The sequence below is a fragment of the Lontra canadensis genome, unplaced genomic scaffold (assembly GCF_010015895.1).
Source record: "Lontra canadensis isolate GAN:19392208 unplaced genomic scaffold, GSC_riverotter_1.0 scaffold74, whole genome shotgun sequence".
In the NCBI taxonomy this organism is placed as follows: Eukaryota; Metazoa; Chordata; class Mammalia; order Carnivora; family Mustelidae; genus Lontra; species Lontra canadensis.
Genome location: NW_022631068.1, coordinates 8282786 through 8300950, shown reverse-complemented (window position 1 = coordinate 8300950; position 18165 = coordinate 8282786). Strand labels below are relative to the sequence as shown.

At 35.9% G+C, this 18165-nt stretch overlaps 1 protein-coding gene and 1 non-coding gene across 2 annotated transcripts in view; one reads left to right on the top strand and one right to left on the bottom strand.

The window, feature by feature from the left end:
* The window catches only part of LUZP2 (leucine zipper protein 2), a 466130-nt gene that overhangs the window by 14025 nt on the left and 433940 nt on the right, over positions 1 to 18165 (bottom strand). The window contains exon 10 of the mRNA XM_032881225.1: positions 8320 to 8412. Within this exon, the coding sequence (XP_032737116.1) occupies positions 8320 to 8412 (93 nt within the window). The remainder of the gene's footprint in view (positions 1 to 8319; positions 8413 to 18165) is intronic.
* LOC116881471 lies at positions 11853 to 11959 on the top strand. The gene has a single exon (XR_004385420.1). It is a non-coding gene; the product is annotated as a U6 spliceosomal RNA (small nuclear RNA).

Here is an 18165-nt window from a genome sequence, read left to right as displayed (position 1 = left end):
GGAGATTTATATCTAACGAGCAAAACAGAAATCTGTTATGAAGATCTTATGAAACTATGTACCATGCTACATTATCTGGAGGCAAGTCTGTTCCTTTTTGAGGGAAACACCCCAGCACAGTAACAATACCTTGTATGAAGCCAACCTCTTCAGATGTCTGATGAAATGTAACCCAGAATGATAATGTTTGTTGTGTGGTCTCTAAGCCCAATTATAGCAGGCCATGACTTGCTTAGAAAATTTTGTTAGTGCAGCATCTGCCAACCACTCATCAGGTCCATCAAATACTACACAATGAATACTGGATATAATAGCAAACTAGGATTTGTTAAATCTCTGCCAAAATTGTTTTAGCATAAAAAAAGCTGGCATCATTTTCTACTCACAGCTCTAAGATTTATTTTCTGTACATTTCCTCCTCTCATTTCCCTAGTTAATACTTGCTCTTAAATAAACTCCCTTTGGTCAGGGACTTGCAAGCAGGTGTGATAGGAAGAAAGAGAGCTCGTCCTCTCGATGCTAAACAGAAACTATTCTGCTTTTCATTTTCTCAGCACATTAAGATAAATTAAATGTTTGCTACCTATAGGAGTCAGAAATATTGTGAAACACATTTACATTAGCATTAAGTCTTAATTCCTAAATGAAAATTAAAATTGAATGTGCAATGTCTTTAATTCTTGATTTGCTGTTAAACAATATGAGACTCATTGGCAAACTTCAGACAAATGGGATGGAGCAGGTACATCCTTTGCTTTCCCTGTGTGTCTTTATTATTATCATTTAAGTAAAGCCTTTTTCAAAATAATTTAAACACACACCAAACTGATAGTCCAATACGCTGTTAAGACTTTGGTGATCCACTTAAAATTTTCTAAGTCTACTAAAACAAAGGCAGAGGGCAAAGAATCCAGAGGACATTTTCCTAGGTGACCCTTTCTGGCTTGCCTAGGGCAGGAAATAGAATGAACCCACAAGATATCTACGAAAATGTTAATCTTCAATTCCAAGTTTGGGATCTTGACATTGAAAATATCTCAATAAAGATCTCAGATATTTAAATTACAAAGCATCTTTTTAAGAATGAACTAATAAGGGTTTATGTAAGCTTAATTAGAACAATACACACTCCTGGGCTGTGCCCCAGATCTACTGATTAGTAATTGATGGGAGTGAAGCTTGACCACAAGCAGTTTTACCAGCTGACCTGGTAAATCACAGGCATGCAAAAGTTTGAAAATCATTGATCTACATTATATAGATAAGGGATCTAGATTATAAAATCACTTACCAAAAGTGACATGTTAGAAAATAGGAAAGTTGGCATTAAAATCTAGGTTTTTTTGTAATTTCAAGGTTTTCTCTACTATATTGTTTAGTATCAGATGCATCAGATCAAAATGCATCTCTTCTGCTATTTTTTCCCAAGATTGTATGCTCTCTCATCAGCTCTCAGTGAGGTTGCTGATGATCACAGAATCCTGGAATTGAATGAGATGCTCACATGATAGTTCTTTTCCTCCATACTAGTCTTCATTTCCCAAGTACATCCAGAACAGTTGTTTTTCATTATTTCTTTTTAAGATTTATTTATTTATTTGTTTGAGGGAGAGAGATAGCCAATGGTGGTAGGGAGGAGGTAAGAAGGAGAGAGAGAGACAATCCTACGTAGACTTGGCACTGAACACGGCTCCTGATGGAATGCTGAATACCATAAGTCTGAGATCATGACCCAAGTGGAAAACAAGAGTCGGATGCCCAACTGACTGTACCACCCAGGCACCCCGGTTTTTCATTATTCAATCATATAACACACTATGTCTTCCAGTGGCTGATTCTGTGTTCATATACTTTTCATTAAGAGTTCACTTTTATATTTGATTGAAATATTCTCCTTCTTATAGCTGTTTTCACTGGCAACATCTGGTTCTGCCCTGGAGAATGACACTGAACAAGACTGCTCCTATTTCACATTATAGTTTTTTCTCTTTTGAGAAATTGACTAAATATACAATTCAAAAATATTTATTGAGGTTTTAAGTGAAAGGCATAGCTTTGCATAAAGGAATAGATAGTGATAATTATTGAGGACCTGCTATGTGTCCATGATAAACTAGGTGTTAAGCTGGACTATCTCACTGGAAACTTTAACAAGTTATACAAGGTAGGCAACATTTATCTCCCTCCATCAGAGGAGGAAAATGAGCCTCAAAGGGCCTAAGCAGTCATGGCTACACATCAGGTAACTGGTTGAAACAGAAATGAAACTGATCAACATTATATACTGAATCTCCTCTTGAGCTTTTCCCCTCAAGCTCTACTAGACACACGTCATTTGTTGTGGTTGAGCTTAACAGTGTCATTTCTAGAATGGAACATGCTTTATCAGTCTTGGCTGATAAGTAAAATCAGATAAGGGATTTCTCTTCCTTATTCTGGATATAGCATTATAATTACTTGAAATTAATACTGCAACTTCATGTAGTTGTTTTGCAAATGTCACCACAGTTTGAGTTGGGGCTCATGGTCACTTGAAATTCTGATCTGTTACAAGATAAATATACAAAAATTAATCCCATCTAAATGCTGGCAATTAACAATCTGGAAATAAAATTAAGAAAACAACTCCACTCATAATAACATCAAAAGGAATTTAAAAATTAGGAATAAAGAAAATGAAGTGCAAGGCTTATACACTGAAAATCTACAAAATATTTCTGAGGAAATTTTAAAAGATGTAAGTAAATGAAGAGATAACCCATGTTTATATATTGGAAGAATCAATATTGTAAGACAATAATTCTCCCCAAGTTAATCTATAGGTTCAATGCAAATTCTGTCAAAATCCCAACAGTTTTTTTTTTAAATTATAATTAAAAAGCTGAACTTAACATTAACAAGGAAATGGAAGATATTAAAAATAGCCAAAGCAATCTTAAAGACAAGAACAAAGTAAAGGGAGTTTAACTTTCCAATCTCAAACTTGCCATAAAGCTACAGTAATTGAGAAAAGTATGGTACAGGTTAAGGGTAGATATATAGATCAATGAAACAACTGAAGTTAAGAAGTGAATTCAGATTTGTCGTCACTTATTTTTGACAAATGTGCCAAAGCAATTCAATAGGGAGAATATATTCATTATAACAAATTGTTTTTAAGATTTTATTTATTTATTGGTGGGGGGGGGGAAGAGCATGAGCAGGGAGAGGGGGAAGTGCACAGAGAGATTAGGTAATAAATGCAAATACTGCATTTACAGTGCAGACACTCTGGAAAACCATTTGTTTCTTAAAAAGTCAGGAAAAAATTTATCATATCTCATTCCATTTCTAGGGATCTACACAAGAGAAATTAAAACTTATGTTCACACAATGATGTTTATGTGAATGTTCACAGTGTCATTCAAAATAACCAAAAAGTAGAAACAATCCAAAAGGTATCAACTGATGAGTGGATAAAGAAAATGTGGTACAGTCACATAATGGATCCTATTCAGCAACAGAAAGAAACAAACTCCTGATACATGTTACGACATGGAGGAGTCTCAAAATCCTTACATTATGTGAAGGAAATGAGATGCTAACCACTCCCTGTTATATGATGAACTTATATAAAATTTATAAAGAGGCAAATCTACACAGATAGAAACTAGGTTAGTGTCTGTCTGGGCTGAGGGTCAGAATAGAGATGAACTGTAAAAAGGCATGGGGATCTTAGCTAGGGTGATGGCAATGTTCTAAAGCTGGACTGTGCTAACAGCTGCATGACTCAATCAAGTTCATGAAAAACTGAAATATATGCTTAAAAATGTGTGGTTTTGGGGGCATGTGGGTCATTCAGTCAATTAAATGTGTGACTTGTAGTTTCAGCCCAGGTCCTGATCTCATGGGTCATGAATGAGACAGGCTCCTCACTCAGTGGGGAGTCTGCTTGAAGATTCTCTCCCTCTGTCCCTCTCCCCAACTCACACATGTATGCTCTCTCTCTCTCTAAAATAAAGAAATCTTTTTAAAAATGTGTGATTTTCTTGCATGCAAATTACAGCTCAACAAACTTTTTAAAAATGATCAATGTTTTACAAATAAGCTCTAATGTACATTTTTGTTCATTCTAGTTATTAGGAGAGCATGAACCTCTTCTGTTTAGAAGTAAATGGACAAAAATTAACTTACAATTTTTCCTCCTGTACTTTATTTGATCTGAGAACAATATAATTGCCTTAATTAATTAACATGAAAGTCAGGGTCCCTATTAGACTTTTGTCTTCACTTGTGCATCTTCACTTGATCACAAAGTCCTCTGAATTTCTCAGTTTGATGTTCTGTTGGTTTCCTTCTCTCAACTATTTCTGTTACTGGCTTCATTCAGGTCCCTATTTTTTATACTTTTATTATTTTTTAAATGTCCTCATTTGGTAGTTTCTAGGTTTTTGAATTTCACAGAGTAGAAAAACAAATTAAAAAAAATGGGAATAAAACTGCCAACTATAATTTTGCCAAATAAGGCCAGTAATATGAAAATGTACCTTAACAACTACCATCTACTTTCACTGTATAAAACTTAAGTTGCACTGATTAATTTGATTAAAAAAACCTCTTCCATAAGATGCAGATGTCAATTATTTAAAAATATACCCAAAGTATGCAGAATACAAATATGGAAAAATGATTGTATTAGTCAGTGTATTCCAGAGGAAAAAAAATTAATAGGATATACACATGCATATATAAGAAGGGATTTATTATGGGAATTGGTTCATGTGATTATGGAGGCTGAGATATGTCATGCTATGCCCTGTGCAAGCTGGAGAATCAGGAAAGTGGGTGATATAATTCAATCCACATCTTAAGTATTGAGAACCAGGGGAGCTGATGATGAGCTGAGGCCAAAGACCTGAAAATTGAGGAAAAGTGGGGGGGTATGCTGCTGGTTGAGTCCCCAAGTTGGAAGGCCAAAGAACCAACAGCTCTCAGAAGATGCATGTCCCAACTCAAAGAGAGAAAGAATTCATCCTTCTTCCACCATTCTGTTCTATGTGGGTCCTCAAGGGATTAGAAAATTCACACCCAATCCAATTAAATTACTTAGCCTACTGATTTCATGCGAATCTCTTATGGGAACACCCATCAGAAACATCCCAAAATAATGCTTTACCAGCTCTTCTGAGCATGTTGATGCATAAACTTAAGCACCACAAATTCACCCCTTGTCAATTTGGCACCCATACACATCACTTTACACCATACTTAATCTCCAAATAAAGACAATAAGGAGGCCATAATTATAATATAACTATCTTTCCTACAACAGAAAATGCACTAATCCCTTTTTCGGAAAAGGGTAAATTTATTTTGCTTTTATTTTATGAAACTATGTTTGGATACCTCATTTGGACATTCAATTAAAGTAGCCCAAATTGGAGCTAAGTCTGCAGCTTGTTAAAGTGAAGTTGAAGGTATTTTCATGTCGTTGTATTAAAATGGAAGCAACCACATTTCATGAGAGTAAACACAAATGAGAATATTCTGAGTGATTTTAGACAAACTGAATAACAGCAGTTTTCACAGATCCAAAGATCCCCCTGCTTTGGGGTGCCTGGGTGGTTCTGATGGCCTGCCTTCGGCTCAGGTCGTGAGATCTCCAGGTCCTGGGATGGAGCCCCATGTCAGGCTCCCAGCTCAGTGGGGAGTCTGCTTTTCCCTCTCCCTCTGCCTCTCCCCCTGCATGTGCTCTCTCTGTTACTCTCTCTTTCTCTCAAATAAATAAATAAAATAAAAAAAAATGAATGAAAGAAAGAAAGAAAGAATGAAAGAAAGAAAGAAAGAAAGAAAGAAAGAAAGAAAGAAAGAAAGATTTTCCTGCTTTCTTTCTGTAAGGTTGAAATAATCAGCAGAATTGGTCTCAACACTGGGGAATCCTGGAAAGGAACTAAGTTCTCCATGCTTAAAATTAATCATACTCTGGTTACTGTAGCTTGGGGTGATGACAGTTCACTAGAGTTCTCATGGGGAGCTTAGCAGTGGATAAAATCACATAACAGCTTTCTGATCAATTCCATAGTCCTGTATCAACACTGGTCTTGTATATGGTTACATAATAAATGAAGGGTTTTGCTATGGATCTCTCCTATCCACTATCAAAGTCATACACAGTTTTTCATATTACCATTATGAGTCTAATTTAGGCAGCTCCCTCTTTAAAATGTAAATATAAGAGAGTAGGAGTAGCAGAAAATCCATTACTAAACAATATATTAAAATGATTATATCTTATCTAAACCAAAGTTTTTCAATTTATGACTCACAAACCATCCACCTCAGAATCACCTGAGTTGGGAAGAGGCTTAACCAGGTCCATGTCAAAAAAGAAAAAAAAAATAGAGGTTTCATTTAGTCCTATTCATTTATAATTTCTTAAAGAATTTTTCAGAATCTTAATTTTTAAAAGCTACCCGCATGATCTTTACTATCATTTACATGCAAAATACATTGTCAGTAAAACTCAACCACATATTAGAATCACCTGGAGTAATAGAAAAAATAAATACAACTAACATCTAGATCCCACACGCCAAGATGTTGAGTTAATTTTTCCAGCATCAGCTCTGGGCATCGGCATTTTTTAAAGAACTCTCCAGGAGATGCTATTTTGAGGACAGCTAAGAACTGTAGCTCTAAAATTTGAAAATTGATGTTCACACCAGTTCCACTAATTCCTACTGTTTGCATCCGGTGTCTTTCACTCATCTATATTACTCTCACAGACTTTAAATGTAATTGAGTCCTTAGCCTATGAATACTGAGCACTCTCTGCACGACAAAGTGTAGCTTCTTAGAACTAGAAACTCCAAAGACTAAGATCTAGACAGAGGTCAGGTTAGAGCGAGAGCATTCACCTTGGTGCAGGTGGAGGCAGATTTTTTAATGGACCCAGATTGGGACCTGCAACAAGGTAGCAGCTGCTTATGAGACTTATTGAAGGGGAAGGAATTATTAGGGACAAAAAAGGACAATAAAAGTAGAAGGAGAGTCAAACAAGCAAACAAACAACAATTTATGATTTTCAGCAGATCTCACTCCTGATAAGAAAAGTAGATCAGAACTTTGCTTTGGGAATCCTCTTGGCAAAACACATAGAACTTTTCAGCTTTGTCTCCAGTGGGACCATCTTGTTTGTTTGTTTGGTAAGCTTGGTGAAGTCCCAGTTCTTTTGCCCTTTTAGATGCATCCAGCACCTCATTACAAGAACAGTTTGCTCAAGGCACACATATGCTCATGATCAGTACAGAGGCAAGAATAAGGCAACTGAATTCCTCTTAATCTAAGAGCTCAAAGGGGTACTTCTAAGGATAAGACTCAACATTACTTATAAGGGTGTAGCTTCTAAAATTCTTTAATTCCCCCCCCTTTTTTTTTTAAAGTGATACACAATTAAGATACAACCCAGTTTTAAGCATACAGTATAATGGTTTGGTATATGTCTATATTGCAAAATGACATTTTGGTAGTTTTAAGAAAATATATCAAGAAATAAAAACATTCTCCTTAAAATTAACCCTATGATCTCATAAGTTGATTGGACATAAACATTTGAAAACCTCAACTATAACCTTAATTCAGACCAAACTCTTTATCTTGGGAATCCAGGGTCTCTCATATTTAAGTCCCAAATTATCCTTTTAGGCATATATACCACTACTTCCTGCACTCTCTTCTCTAGTCATTTTATTCTGATGGTTTCTTGTCTCTGCACATTTACTCACACTGTCAGAGACCTATTTGCCTTTAGCAAAATGTTCCTTCCTACAGAAAACCTTCCTGATTTCTTCATCTGCAAGTATGTTGCAGAGATTTTCATTTTTACTTCTCATTAATTTTATTATGTTCTAAATTGGTACATGTTCAAATATACAAAGATTTGAAGGCAAAATTGTTGAGAAATTCATATTTCTAAATTCTCTTTGGCGGCCAATAAAAAGAAAAAAAGACAGACTCCATTAACTTATGCATCTGTTCTACCTTATTTTCTTTGCTGTAGCCAGAAGCCTTTGTTGGGCATGTGGTTACCCTCTTGGCTCTCTTACCTCTCTGACAACTCAATTTCATAACACTCCAAAGAGTCTGGTTACATTTCCTAACAGAACACCTACTTCATGGACATCCCAAGAACACTTGTTTTTTCAAATTTTAAAGTGTAATGTTTAGCTAGTAGATATCACATACAGAATATTTCATGGTGGCATGAACTAGAATTGTTAAAATTCTTATGCTCTTATTTTCCTGTTGAATGCTATGAAAATCACTTTACGTTATTCTTACATTTTGAGAATTGCACTCAGTGTTGTTCGAATTTTCTTCCTTTGTTGTCTCAGCTTGAGAGCTCTCAGTCCTTCCAAGAATGGTTTGCTCAGGCTAGAGAAAAGAGAGAGAGAGAAACAGGTTCAACCAAGAGATCACTGTGACTTGTGAAATACGGTACAATGACAACATCAGACTCAAGGACAATGAATACAATGGAATTTGTATATATACATACTCAAAAATTCATAATTTTGAAAGTGCACAAAATAAGTTCTGTTCTGTTTTGTATTAGTGAGGTCCAATGGCATTATTTTCCCACCGGAAATACTTCTTGCATAGTAAGCCTTTAAGTTTACTATTTCCACAAGGAGCTGGAATCCTGTCTTTTCTCATATTTTAAGTCCAAGTATATCTGAGAAATAAAAGTGTACACTTCATATTCTCAATCAGAAGGAGAAGACTTCATAACAGCTCACTGTAAATTACAGAGAGGATTATTTACTTCAACGCTAACTAACTAATGAAGCCTGGAAACCTTAAATATTATCCTAAGATTCATCTCTTTAGGAACACTAAATCTTTTTTAAACATTTATTTATTCGAGAGATAGAGAGTATGAGTGGGGTGAGGGGCAGAGGGACAGGCAGACTACCTGCTCAGCAGGGAGTCCTATGCTGGGATTGATCCCAGGACCCTGAGATCATGACCTGAGCTGAAGTCAGGACTGAACTCACTGAGTCACACTTGGGTCACCCAAGTGTCCCTAAAAAAATTTTTTTTAAGGCAGTTTTTCAGGTGCTGGCCAGGGAAGAGTATGCATAATTAATGTATGTAAATATCCCCATCTGCCTCTGTTAGGGTGATACAGCAGCACTATAAAGGCAAAAATGGAACAGAGGAAAATTAGGGTGTGGATATCAGGAAAGAAACAATAAACATTGATCAAGTAGATGGTAACAAAGGCTGAACTAAAGTATTAATTCTGGCAATCAAAAAGAGATTGCTCTTTGTTGTGAGCAAAGATTAGAACCTACAAAACTGAAAAATTCTATAGAAATAGAGAAACCTAGAGAAAAGGCAGGTTCACAGCAAAGAGGATTATTTGTGTATTGCTAATAGAGAATTTAAAGCCCTCATGACTCTTAAATAGCTAGACACTACTCAATAGCCATGTTAAATATATTAACATGAATCAAAACAGCCATTTAATCCAGCTAAAATCTACTGGACTTCCTATAACCTACAAATTACAGATAGTTTGAAGAAATAGGTTAAAAAGTGCAGGGGTAATACATAAATGCTAACAGTGAAGGAAAGTCTCTTCCAGCAATCAGAGAAAGAACCCCAACTGCAAAAAGACAGAAGAAATCCCATTAATAGGCATGGAGTAATTTTAGTAGGTTTTGATTCTGTTAAAACAGCCAAATCACTGAGTAAACAGCCCCAACATACCTCTGAAAATTTATTTAGTGTATAATAGCATTAAAGGAAACTGAAACATAAAAGTCATTCATCATTCTAGCAGTAATTATTTTTACTTCTCAATGTTGTCTTTCAGTCTTTGCCCATATCCTCACGGATATTTACAGAGTCACAATTACAGTGCTCATGACATACTTACTTCTGTTTTTACACACACATATATGTGATCTATCTAGAGATAGACATAAGGCTATAAGCATCCTTTACATGCCTAAATAGTATTTCATAGATGACCTTGCAAAAATGTGTATTTCAGTTAAAGACTTCGGTGGTTCTGAATTTCAGGTTATAATATTGTGAAGACTATCAGTCTTCTTGGTTCCAGTCTGCAGGATAGCTCATATCACACTCATCACTGGTTTAAGTATCTGACTCTTTATAAGCTGGGAACCCATGAAGGAAATATCATGCCTTATTCATTATCACATCCTTTGAAGCGAGTACATATTTTGTACTCAGTAAGTTTTGTTTTTCCTTTCATCATTTATTTAAGATCTATTTCTTAGGACTAAAGGAAACTAAGAATTAAGGACCAAAACTAAATCAAGAGGAATGGCTATATTTATGGTAAGAGAAATCTTTCCAAAACGTGGCAATTGGAATTCCTTCTAGCAGCATAAGTCAACACTAATTGTGCATCCACTCTGTAAAAGTAGTGTGTTTCGAACTGAGATCAAACACTAAAAACATAGTTCTTGATCTCAAAGAGCTATCATTTGCTCCTCATTAATTGTCATTGTATCGTCTACTTTCCTAATAGCTCCTGATTTCATTCTGGAGGGTTGCCTCTTTCATGGTATGGTGTTTTCAAAGTATTGTTTTATGTATCAAATTCCTTGACCCCTCTGACATTGGCACATGACCCAAGTTAGGTCATGATACCTCCATTCTTAGAATACTGATTACATTAAGAGGAGGCCATAAATGGTTAGGTACATTAATTCTGTTAGGGTGCCTTGTCCAAGTTGTTTCTATAATACAACCCTTCTTTATGGTTCATACGTGCAGTCTTCTGAAGCAGCCTTTGTTTCTGCCCATTTCCAGGTGTGTTATTTCTATCTTTTCCTTGGTACTATGAGCTCCTGATGTTATATGAATAAAGTCTCTTCATTTAATCTGGTAAGGGTCAGTGTTGGTTGAATGTAATCAGAGACCTGGATGATACAAGGAGTCAAATCAATAAAATAAAACTGATAGCAAAACATAAGGGCTGAGATAGAGGTTTACCATGGAAACTAACAGAAAAGAAATGGAACCCAGAATAAATAACAAAGGAGTATTATTCAAAGGAATAATAATATTCAAAGGAATAATAACAGTCTCACCAGTGATGGAGATTAAATTTTAGGGTAGATATTCAATACGTTCCTAAAAATGTAAATGTGTAGCATATTAATACATTTTAATGTTTGATTTTTTTTCATAAAAGTACTGTACATTTGTGAAAATGCTCCCAGATTTTGGTGGCAAGGTTGAGACAAGGAATATGTCCAAAATAAAAGGTCTTCTCTATCTATCTATCTATCTATCTATCTCTCTGTTTTTGTGGGCTTCTGCTAATTTGGACAGATGATAGAGTTTTATTAATTATTAAGCGCACAGAAAACAGAGGGAGAAGAATGACATTGTAACTTTTCTCTTCCATAAGTTTGCCAAGGCTACTCTTGTGCTCACATATTAATAAACTGAGGTGCCTGGTTTGCCAATGTCTCTATTGATACTGAAGTTATCTCCAATTTGCTTCAGGAAAAAAAAATTACATATATTACTTACAAAAACTGGAGGAGATGATACATTGCTTCACCAGTGTGAGCAATGAAGTATAAAAAGTTAAATCACTTTAAATACAAAAATTTAGTATTTAACTGAGGAACTGCTTACATTTAAATATAATACATGTTATCTTTAGCATAGGCTTTTGGCATCAGTGAGATGTTCCTTGTGGAAAGAAGCCTTGTTGAATATGATGAATTAATACAGAATGGGAACTGACTTTGGAGAAAGATAATGTATTTTTGGAGTTAAAGAAATGAGGACTCAGATTCTGGGTTAACAGTAAATAAATTGGGGTGCTCGCTTCGGCAGCACATATACTAAAATTGGAAGGATACAGAGAAGATTAGCATGGCCCCTGCGCAAGGATGACACGCAAATTCGTGAAGCGTTCCATATTTTTTCGGAGAAAGACAACTATCATATGATCTCCCTGATATGAGGGAGAGGAGATGCAACATGGGGGTTAAGGGGGTAGGAGAAGAGTAAATGAAGCAAGATGGGATTGGGAGGGAGATAAACCATAAGTGACTCTTAATCTCACAAAACAAACTGAGGGTTGCTGGGGGGAGGGGGGTTGGGGGGGGTGGGGTTATTATGGACATTGGGGAGGGTATGTGCTATGATGAGTGCGGTGAAGTGTGTAAACCTGGCGATTTACAGACCTGTACCCCTGGGGAAAAAAATGTATGTTTATAAAAAATAAAATTAAAAAAAAACAGTAAATAAATTGGGGACTTGGGAAATTTATATAATTTCAGAGGGTCTCTGTTTTCTGCAGCTTTGCTAAATTAGGTCAAGGACACCAAACTCACAGTATGGTTTTGTTCTGTTGGTTGTTGTCATTTTTTTAACTTTATATTTTTAGAGCAATTTTAGGTTCACAACAAAAATGAGGGAGAGATGCAGTGATTTTTCATACAGCCCCAGTCCCACACATGTGTAGCCTCCCCCATTATCAACATCCCACACCCGGTTGATACAAATGTTATCAAGGATGACCCGGCATCAACACATCATAGTCATTTAGTGCCCATAGTTTTCACTCTTGGGTTTGGAATAATGTATAATAATATCTATCCATTATTGTATTATCAGAATATTTTTCATGGCTCAAAATCCTCTGTGTTCTAACTATTTGTCCTTACTTTCCTCAACCCTGGAAATCATGGTCCTTTTGATTTTTCCATAGTTTTTCCTTTTCTAGAAAGTCCTATAGTTGAAAGCATACAGTATGTAACTATTTTAGACTGACTTCTTTCATTTAGTAATATGCATTTATGTCTCCTCCATGTATTTTCATGGCTTAATAGCTCATGTCTTTTTAGTATTGCTTAATATTCCATTGTCTGGATGTACCATAGTCTAAGACCAGATGACTTCAGTGGTGATTTCTACAAACACTTAACGAATAATTAATACCAATCCTTCTCAAACTCTTTTTAAAAATAGGAGAAGAGTAAATAATTCCAAACTCATTTCACAGGGTCAGCATCACCCAGATACTAAATTCAGACAAGTACACTGCAAGAAAACAAAGTTGCAGGATAAGATCCCTGATAAACACGAATGCAAAATATTAGCAAATCGGGGGCGCCTGGGTGGCTCAGTGGGTTAAATTAAAGCCTCTGCCTTCAGCATATGTCATGATCCCAGGGTCCTGGGATCGAGCCCCACATCGGGCTCTCTGCTCTGCAGGGAGCTTGCTCCCCCCCTGGCCCCACCTGCCTGCCTCTCTGCCTACTTGTGATTTCTGTCTGTCAAATAAACAAATAAAATCTTTTTAAAAAATCAGCAAATCAAATTAAAAAATACACTAAAAAGATCACATACCATAATCAAATGGGATTTATTCTAATGATGCAGGATAGTTCAATATCTATAAATCAGTCAGTGTGATATATCACATTAACCAATAAAGGAAAAAATTATTTAAGCATCTCGGTATGCAGGAAAAGCATTTGTTAAAACTCAACATCCATTTACTTTCCAAAAACTCTCAACAAAATGGGTACAGAGGAAACGTACTGAAGTGTGATAAAGACCATATACAACAAGCCCATAGCCAATATCATATTCAATGGTGAAAAGCTAAAAGCTTTTCCTCTAAGATGAGGAACAAGACAAGAATATCCACTCTTGCCATTTTTATTCAACACAGCATTGGAAGTTCTAGCCAGAGCAGGTAGGCAAAATAAATAAATAAATAAATAAACAAACAAACAAACATATGGTATCCAAATGGAAAGAAAGACAGAAACTTGCCTTCGTTCACAGATGACATGATATTATACATATATAGAAAACCCTAAAGATCACTCCCAAAACCGTCAGAACTAATAAGACATTTTGGATCATAAATGAATCCAGTTGCAGGATACAAAAACAATATATAAAAATCTATTGTGTTTCTAAATGCTAATTATCAGAAAGAAGAATTAAGGGGATGCCTGGATGGCTCAGTTAGTTAAGCATCTGCCTTCTGTTCAGGTCAGGATTCCTGGGTTCTCAAACCAAGCCCTGTGTTGGGCTCTCTGCTCAGCAGGGAGCTTGCTTTTCCCTCTCCCATTCCCCCTGCTTGTGCTCACACTCTCTCTCTCTTTCAATCCTGTCAAATAAATAAATAAAATCTTAAAAAAAGAAAAGAAAAGAAAGAGGAGTTAGGAAAATAATTCCAGTTACAGTAGCATTAAAGACTATAAAATGCTTAGAAATAAGGATTTGAAAGACCCGTACACTGAAAACTATAAGACATTAATGAAAAAAACTGCAAGAAGACACAAATAAGTGCATAAATATTCCATGCTCATGAAGTAGAAGACTCAATATTATTAAAATGTCCATATGACTCAAAAGAAATCTATAGATTTAATGCAATCCTTATCAAAATTCTAATGGCATTCTTCACGGGAATAGATTAAATAATCCTAAAATTTATGTGGAACCACTAAAGACCCTGCATAGCCAACACAATCTTTTTTTTTTTTTGAAGATTTTATTTATTTATTTGACAGACAGAGATCACAAGTAGACAGAGAGGCAGGCAGAGAGAGAGAGAGGGAAGCAGGCTCCCTGCTGAGCAGAGAGCCCAATGGGACTCGATCCCAGGATCCTGAGATCATGACCTGAGCCGAAGGCAGCGGCTTAACCCACTGAGCCACCCAGGCGCCCCTAGCCAACACAATCTTAACAAAGAACAAAGCTGAAGGCATCAGGCTCCCAGATTTCGAACTATATCATAAAACTATAGAAATCAAAAAAAAGTACAGTATTCGTACAAAAACAGAGACACATGGATCAACGGAACAGAATAGAGAGCTCAGAAATATACTTGCACATATATATTCAATTAATTTATGTTACAGGGCGTGCCTGGGTGGCTCAGTGGGTTAAAGCCTCTGCCTTTGGCTCAGGTCATGATCCCGGGGTCCTGGGATCGAGCCCCACATTGGGCTCTCTGCTCAGTGGGGTGCCTGCTTCCTCCTCTCTCTCTGTCTCTCTGCCTACTTGTGATCTCTGTCTGTCAAATAAATAAATAAAAAACATCTTGATAATTTATGATACAGATGCCAAGACTATACAATAGGGAAAGGACAGTCTCTTCAATAAATGGTGGTGGGGAAACTGGACAGCAACATGCAAAACAATAAAACTAGACAGCTATTTCATACCATACAGAAAAAGGAACTCAAAATGGACTAAAATCTTGAATGTAAGACCTGAGACTATAGAATTCCTAGAAGAAAATGTAGTTAGTAAACTCCTTGACATTGGTCTTGAAGATGATATGACACCCAAAGTAAAGACAACAAAAGCAAAAATAAGTGAGATCACATCAAACCAAAAAACTTCACAGGGGAAAGGGAACCATTACCAAAAGGAGTAGACAATGTACTGAATGGGAAAAAGTATTTTCAAATCATTTATAGATGGCCAACAGGTACTTGAAAAGCTTGAAAAGATGCTCAACATCAGTAATCATCACGGAAATGCAAATCAAAACCACAATGAGATATCACCTCACACTTGTTAGAATGGCTATTATAAAAAAGATAAGAATAACAATTGTTGGTGACAATGTGGAGGAAATGGCACCCCCCCACCCCGCACTGTTGGTAGGAATGTAAATTGATGTGGTCATTATGGAAAACAGTATGAAGTTTACTCAAAAAATTAAAAATAGAACTACTATATGATCCATCAATTTATTTCTCTGAAGAAAACAAAAACACAACTTGAAAAGATATATGCATCCCCATGTTCATTGCAGCATTATTTACAATAGTCAAGATATAGAAAAAGAATTAAGTGTCCAACTATGGATGAATGGATAAAGATACAAATATAATATTATTAGATATATATAATATTATTCAGCCATAAATAGAGTGAAATTTTGCCATTTGCAACAACAGGGTTGGACCTTGAGAATATTGTGTTCAATAAAATAAGTCACACAAAAAAGACAAACACTATGGTCTCACCAAAATCAAAAAACAAAAAATAAAATGAAGAAATAAGTTCATAGACAAAGAACAGATTGACAGTTGTCAGAGGTAGGGACTAGGTGGTGGGCAAAACGGGTGAAGGGGGTTAAAAGGTTAAAAGGTATACATTTTCAGTTATAAAACAAATAAGTTATGAGGATTTAATGTGCAGCATGGTGACTACAGTTGATAATACTACATCGCATAATTGGAAAGTTACTAGGAGAGTGATCTTCAAAGTTCTCATCACAAAAAAAAAAAAAAAGTTTTGTAACTATGTAGGGTATGGATGTTAACTAGAAATTACTGCAGTGATTCTTTTGCAATATATACGAATATCAAATCATTATGCCATATACTCAAAACTAATATGTTATGTGTCAATTATATCTCAATAAGAACACTGAAAAGCCAAAAGGGAAATAGGTACATGCAGCAATGTGGATGGTGGCCTGCCACTGAAATTATGTTTATTTTCTAATCACATACTTTGATGTTTATAAGTTTTTGAATTGCAGATCGAAAATAAACTGTTTTCTTTAAATAAATACAAAAACAATAACAGAGCATCTACTTAGTACACTATCTGGTATACAATGGAGTCCCCACAGAAATATATGTTAGGTCCAATGGCAAAAGAGTAAATATTATCTTATATGGTAAAGGATGTGATGAAATTAGGGACCTTGGGAAGAGGAAATTACCTGGTGTCTTAGTCCAATTAGGTTGCCATAACAAAATATCATATACTGGGTGCCTTTAACAACAGAATATTTTCTCATAATTCCTGAGGCTGAAAATACCCAGATCAGATTTAGCAGGATTTGGTGTCTGGTGAGGGTTCTCTTCTTTACTTGGAGACTGCTGACTTCTAAGTGTGTTTTCACATGGCAGAGAGGTAGCAAGCTCTCTGGAGTCTCTTAAAATCCTACCAAATCAAGGCTCTAACCTTAGACCTTAAATACTGAATTACTTCCTTAAAGGCATCTTCGCCAAATACAGTTAAAACTTCAACCTGTGAGTTTTAGGGGGACACAGTTCACTCTATACCACCATGGATTACATGGATGGGCCCTAAATATCCTCCTGAGTGTCTATCTAAGACAGAGGGAGATTTCATATATATACACAGAAGAGAACACAATGTAAAGATGAGGTAGAGACAAGAAGGATACAGACAGAAGCCTAGGAATGTTCACATAACCCACCAAAAATTGAAAAAGGCATTCATGGAACATATTTTCCCCTAAAACTCCCAGAGAGAGTGTGTACTGTGAGATTTCAGACTTCAAGTCTCTAAACATGTGAGAAAATAAATCTCTGTTATTTTAAGCCATCACATTTTTTTGTGATGTTACAGTAACCACAGGAAACTAAACAACTACCTCTTCCAGTAATTTAGAAATGTGTTAGATACTCATTTTCTTAGCACTTGAATATGTTCCATAATTCTTCCCAAAGCAAAATAATTTTAAATTTCCTCAGAAGTACATCCAAGATTCTCTTTTCTTTTTTTAAAAGATTTTATTTACTTATTTGAGACTGAGCGAACAGAGCTGGAGCATGGGGAAGGGCAGAAGAAAAAGCAGACTCCCTACTGAGTAGGGAGTCTGATGTGGGGTTTGATCCCAGGAACCCTGGGATGACGACCTGAGCTGAAGGCAGACACTTACTTCACTAAGCCACCCAGGTGCCCCTCTCATCTTTTCTATTGAATAATCCCAAAGCTCAAACCTTTCAAACAGCATGAGAACCTGTCTTAAACATAAAAACTATTAAACAAACTGCTTTATAAGTGGATGAAATGAGCATCCTTGGCAGTGTACTTGTCAAAGGAAGAATCCCAGTATCAATGGCTTATCTTAGTCATTTTCATGTTCTGTTGGAGAGAGTATATATATATTACATGTGTGCGTTTTCTCTACATTGATTTTTATATACTGTGTGTGTGTTTTTTTAATATATCACATGAAGAAACTGGAATAGGTGATGTGTGAAGTTCTTTCCTTCGTAGTGGAAAGATCCAGAAGAATAATCAGGGAATGTGAAAGTGAATTGCATGGAAAAATAGCTTTGATTTTTAGCTCACAAATTGTATTCTCACAGCAATGATAAGTGCAAA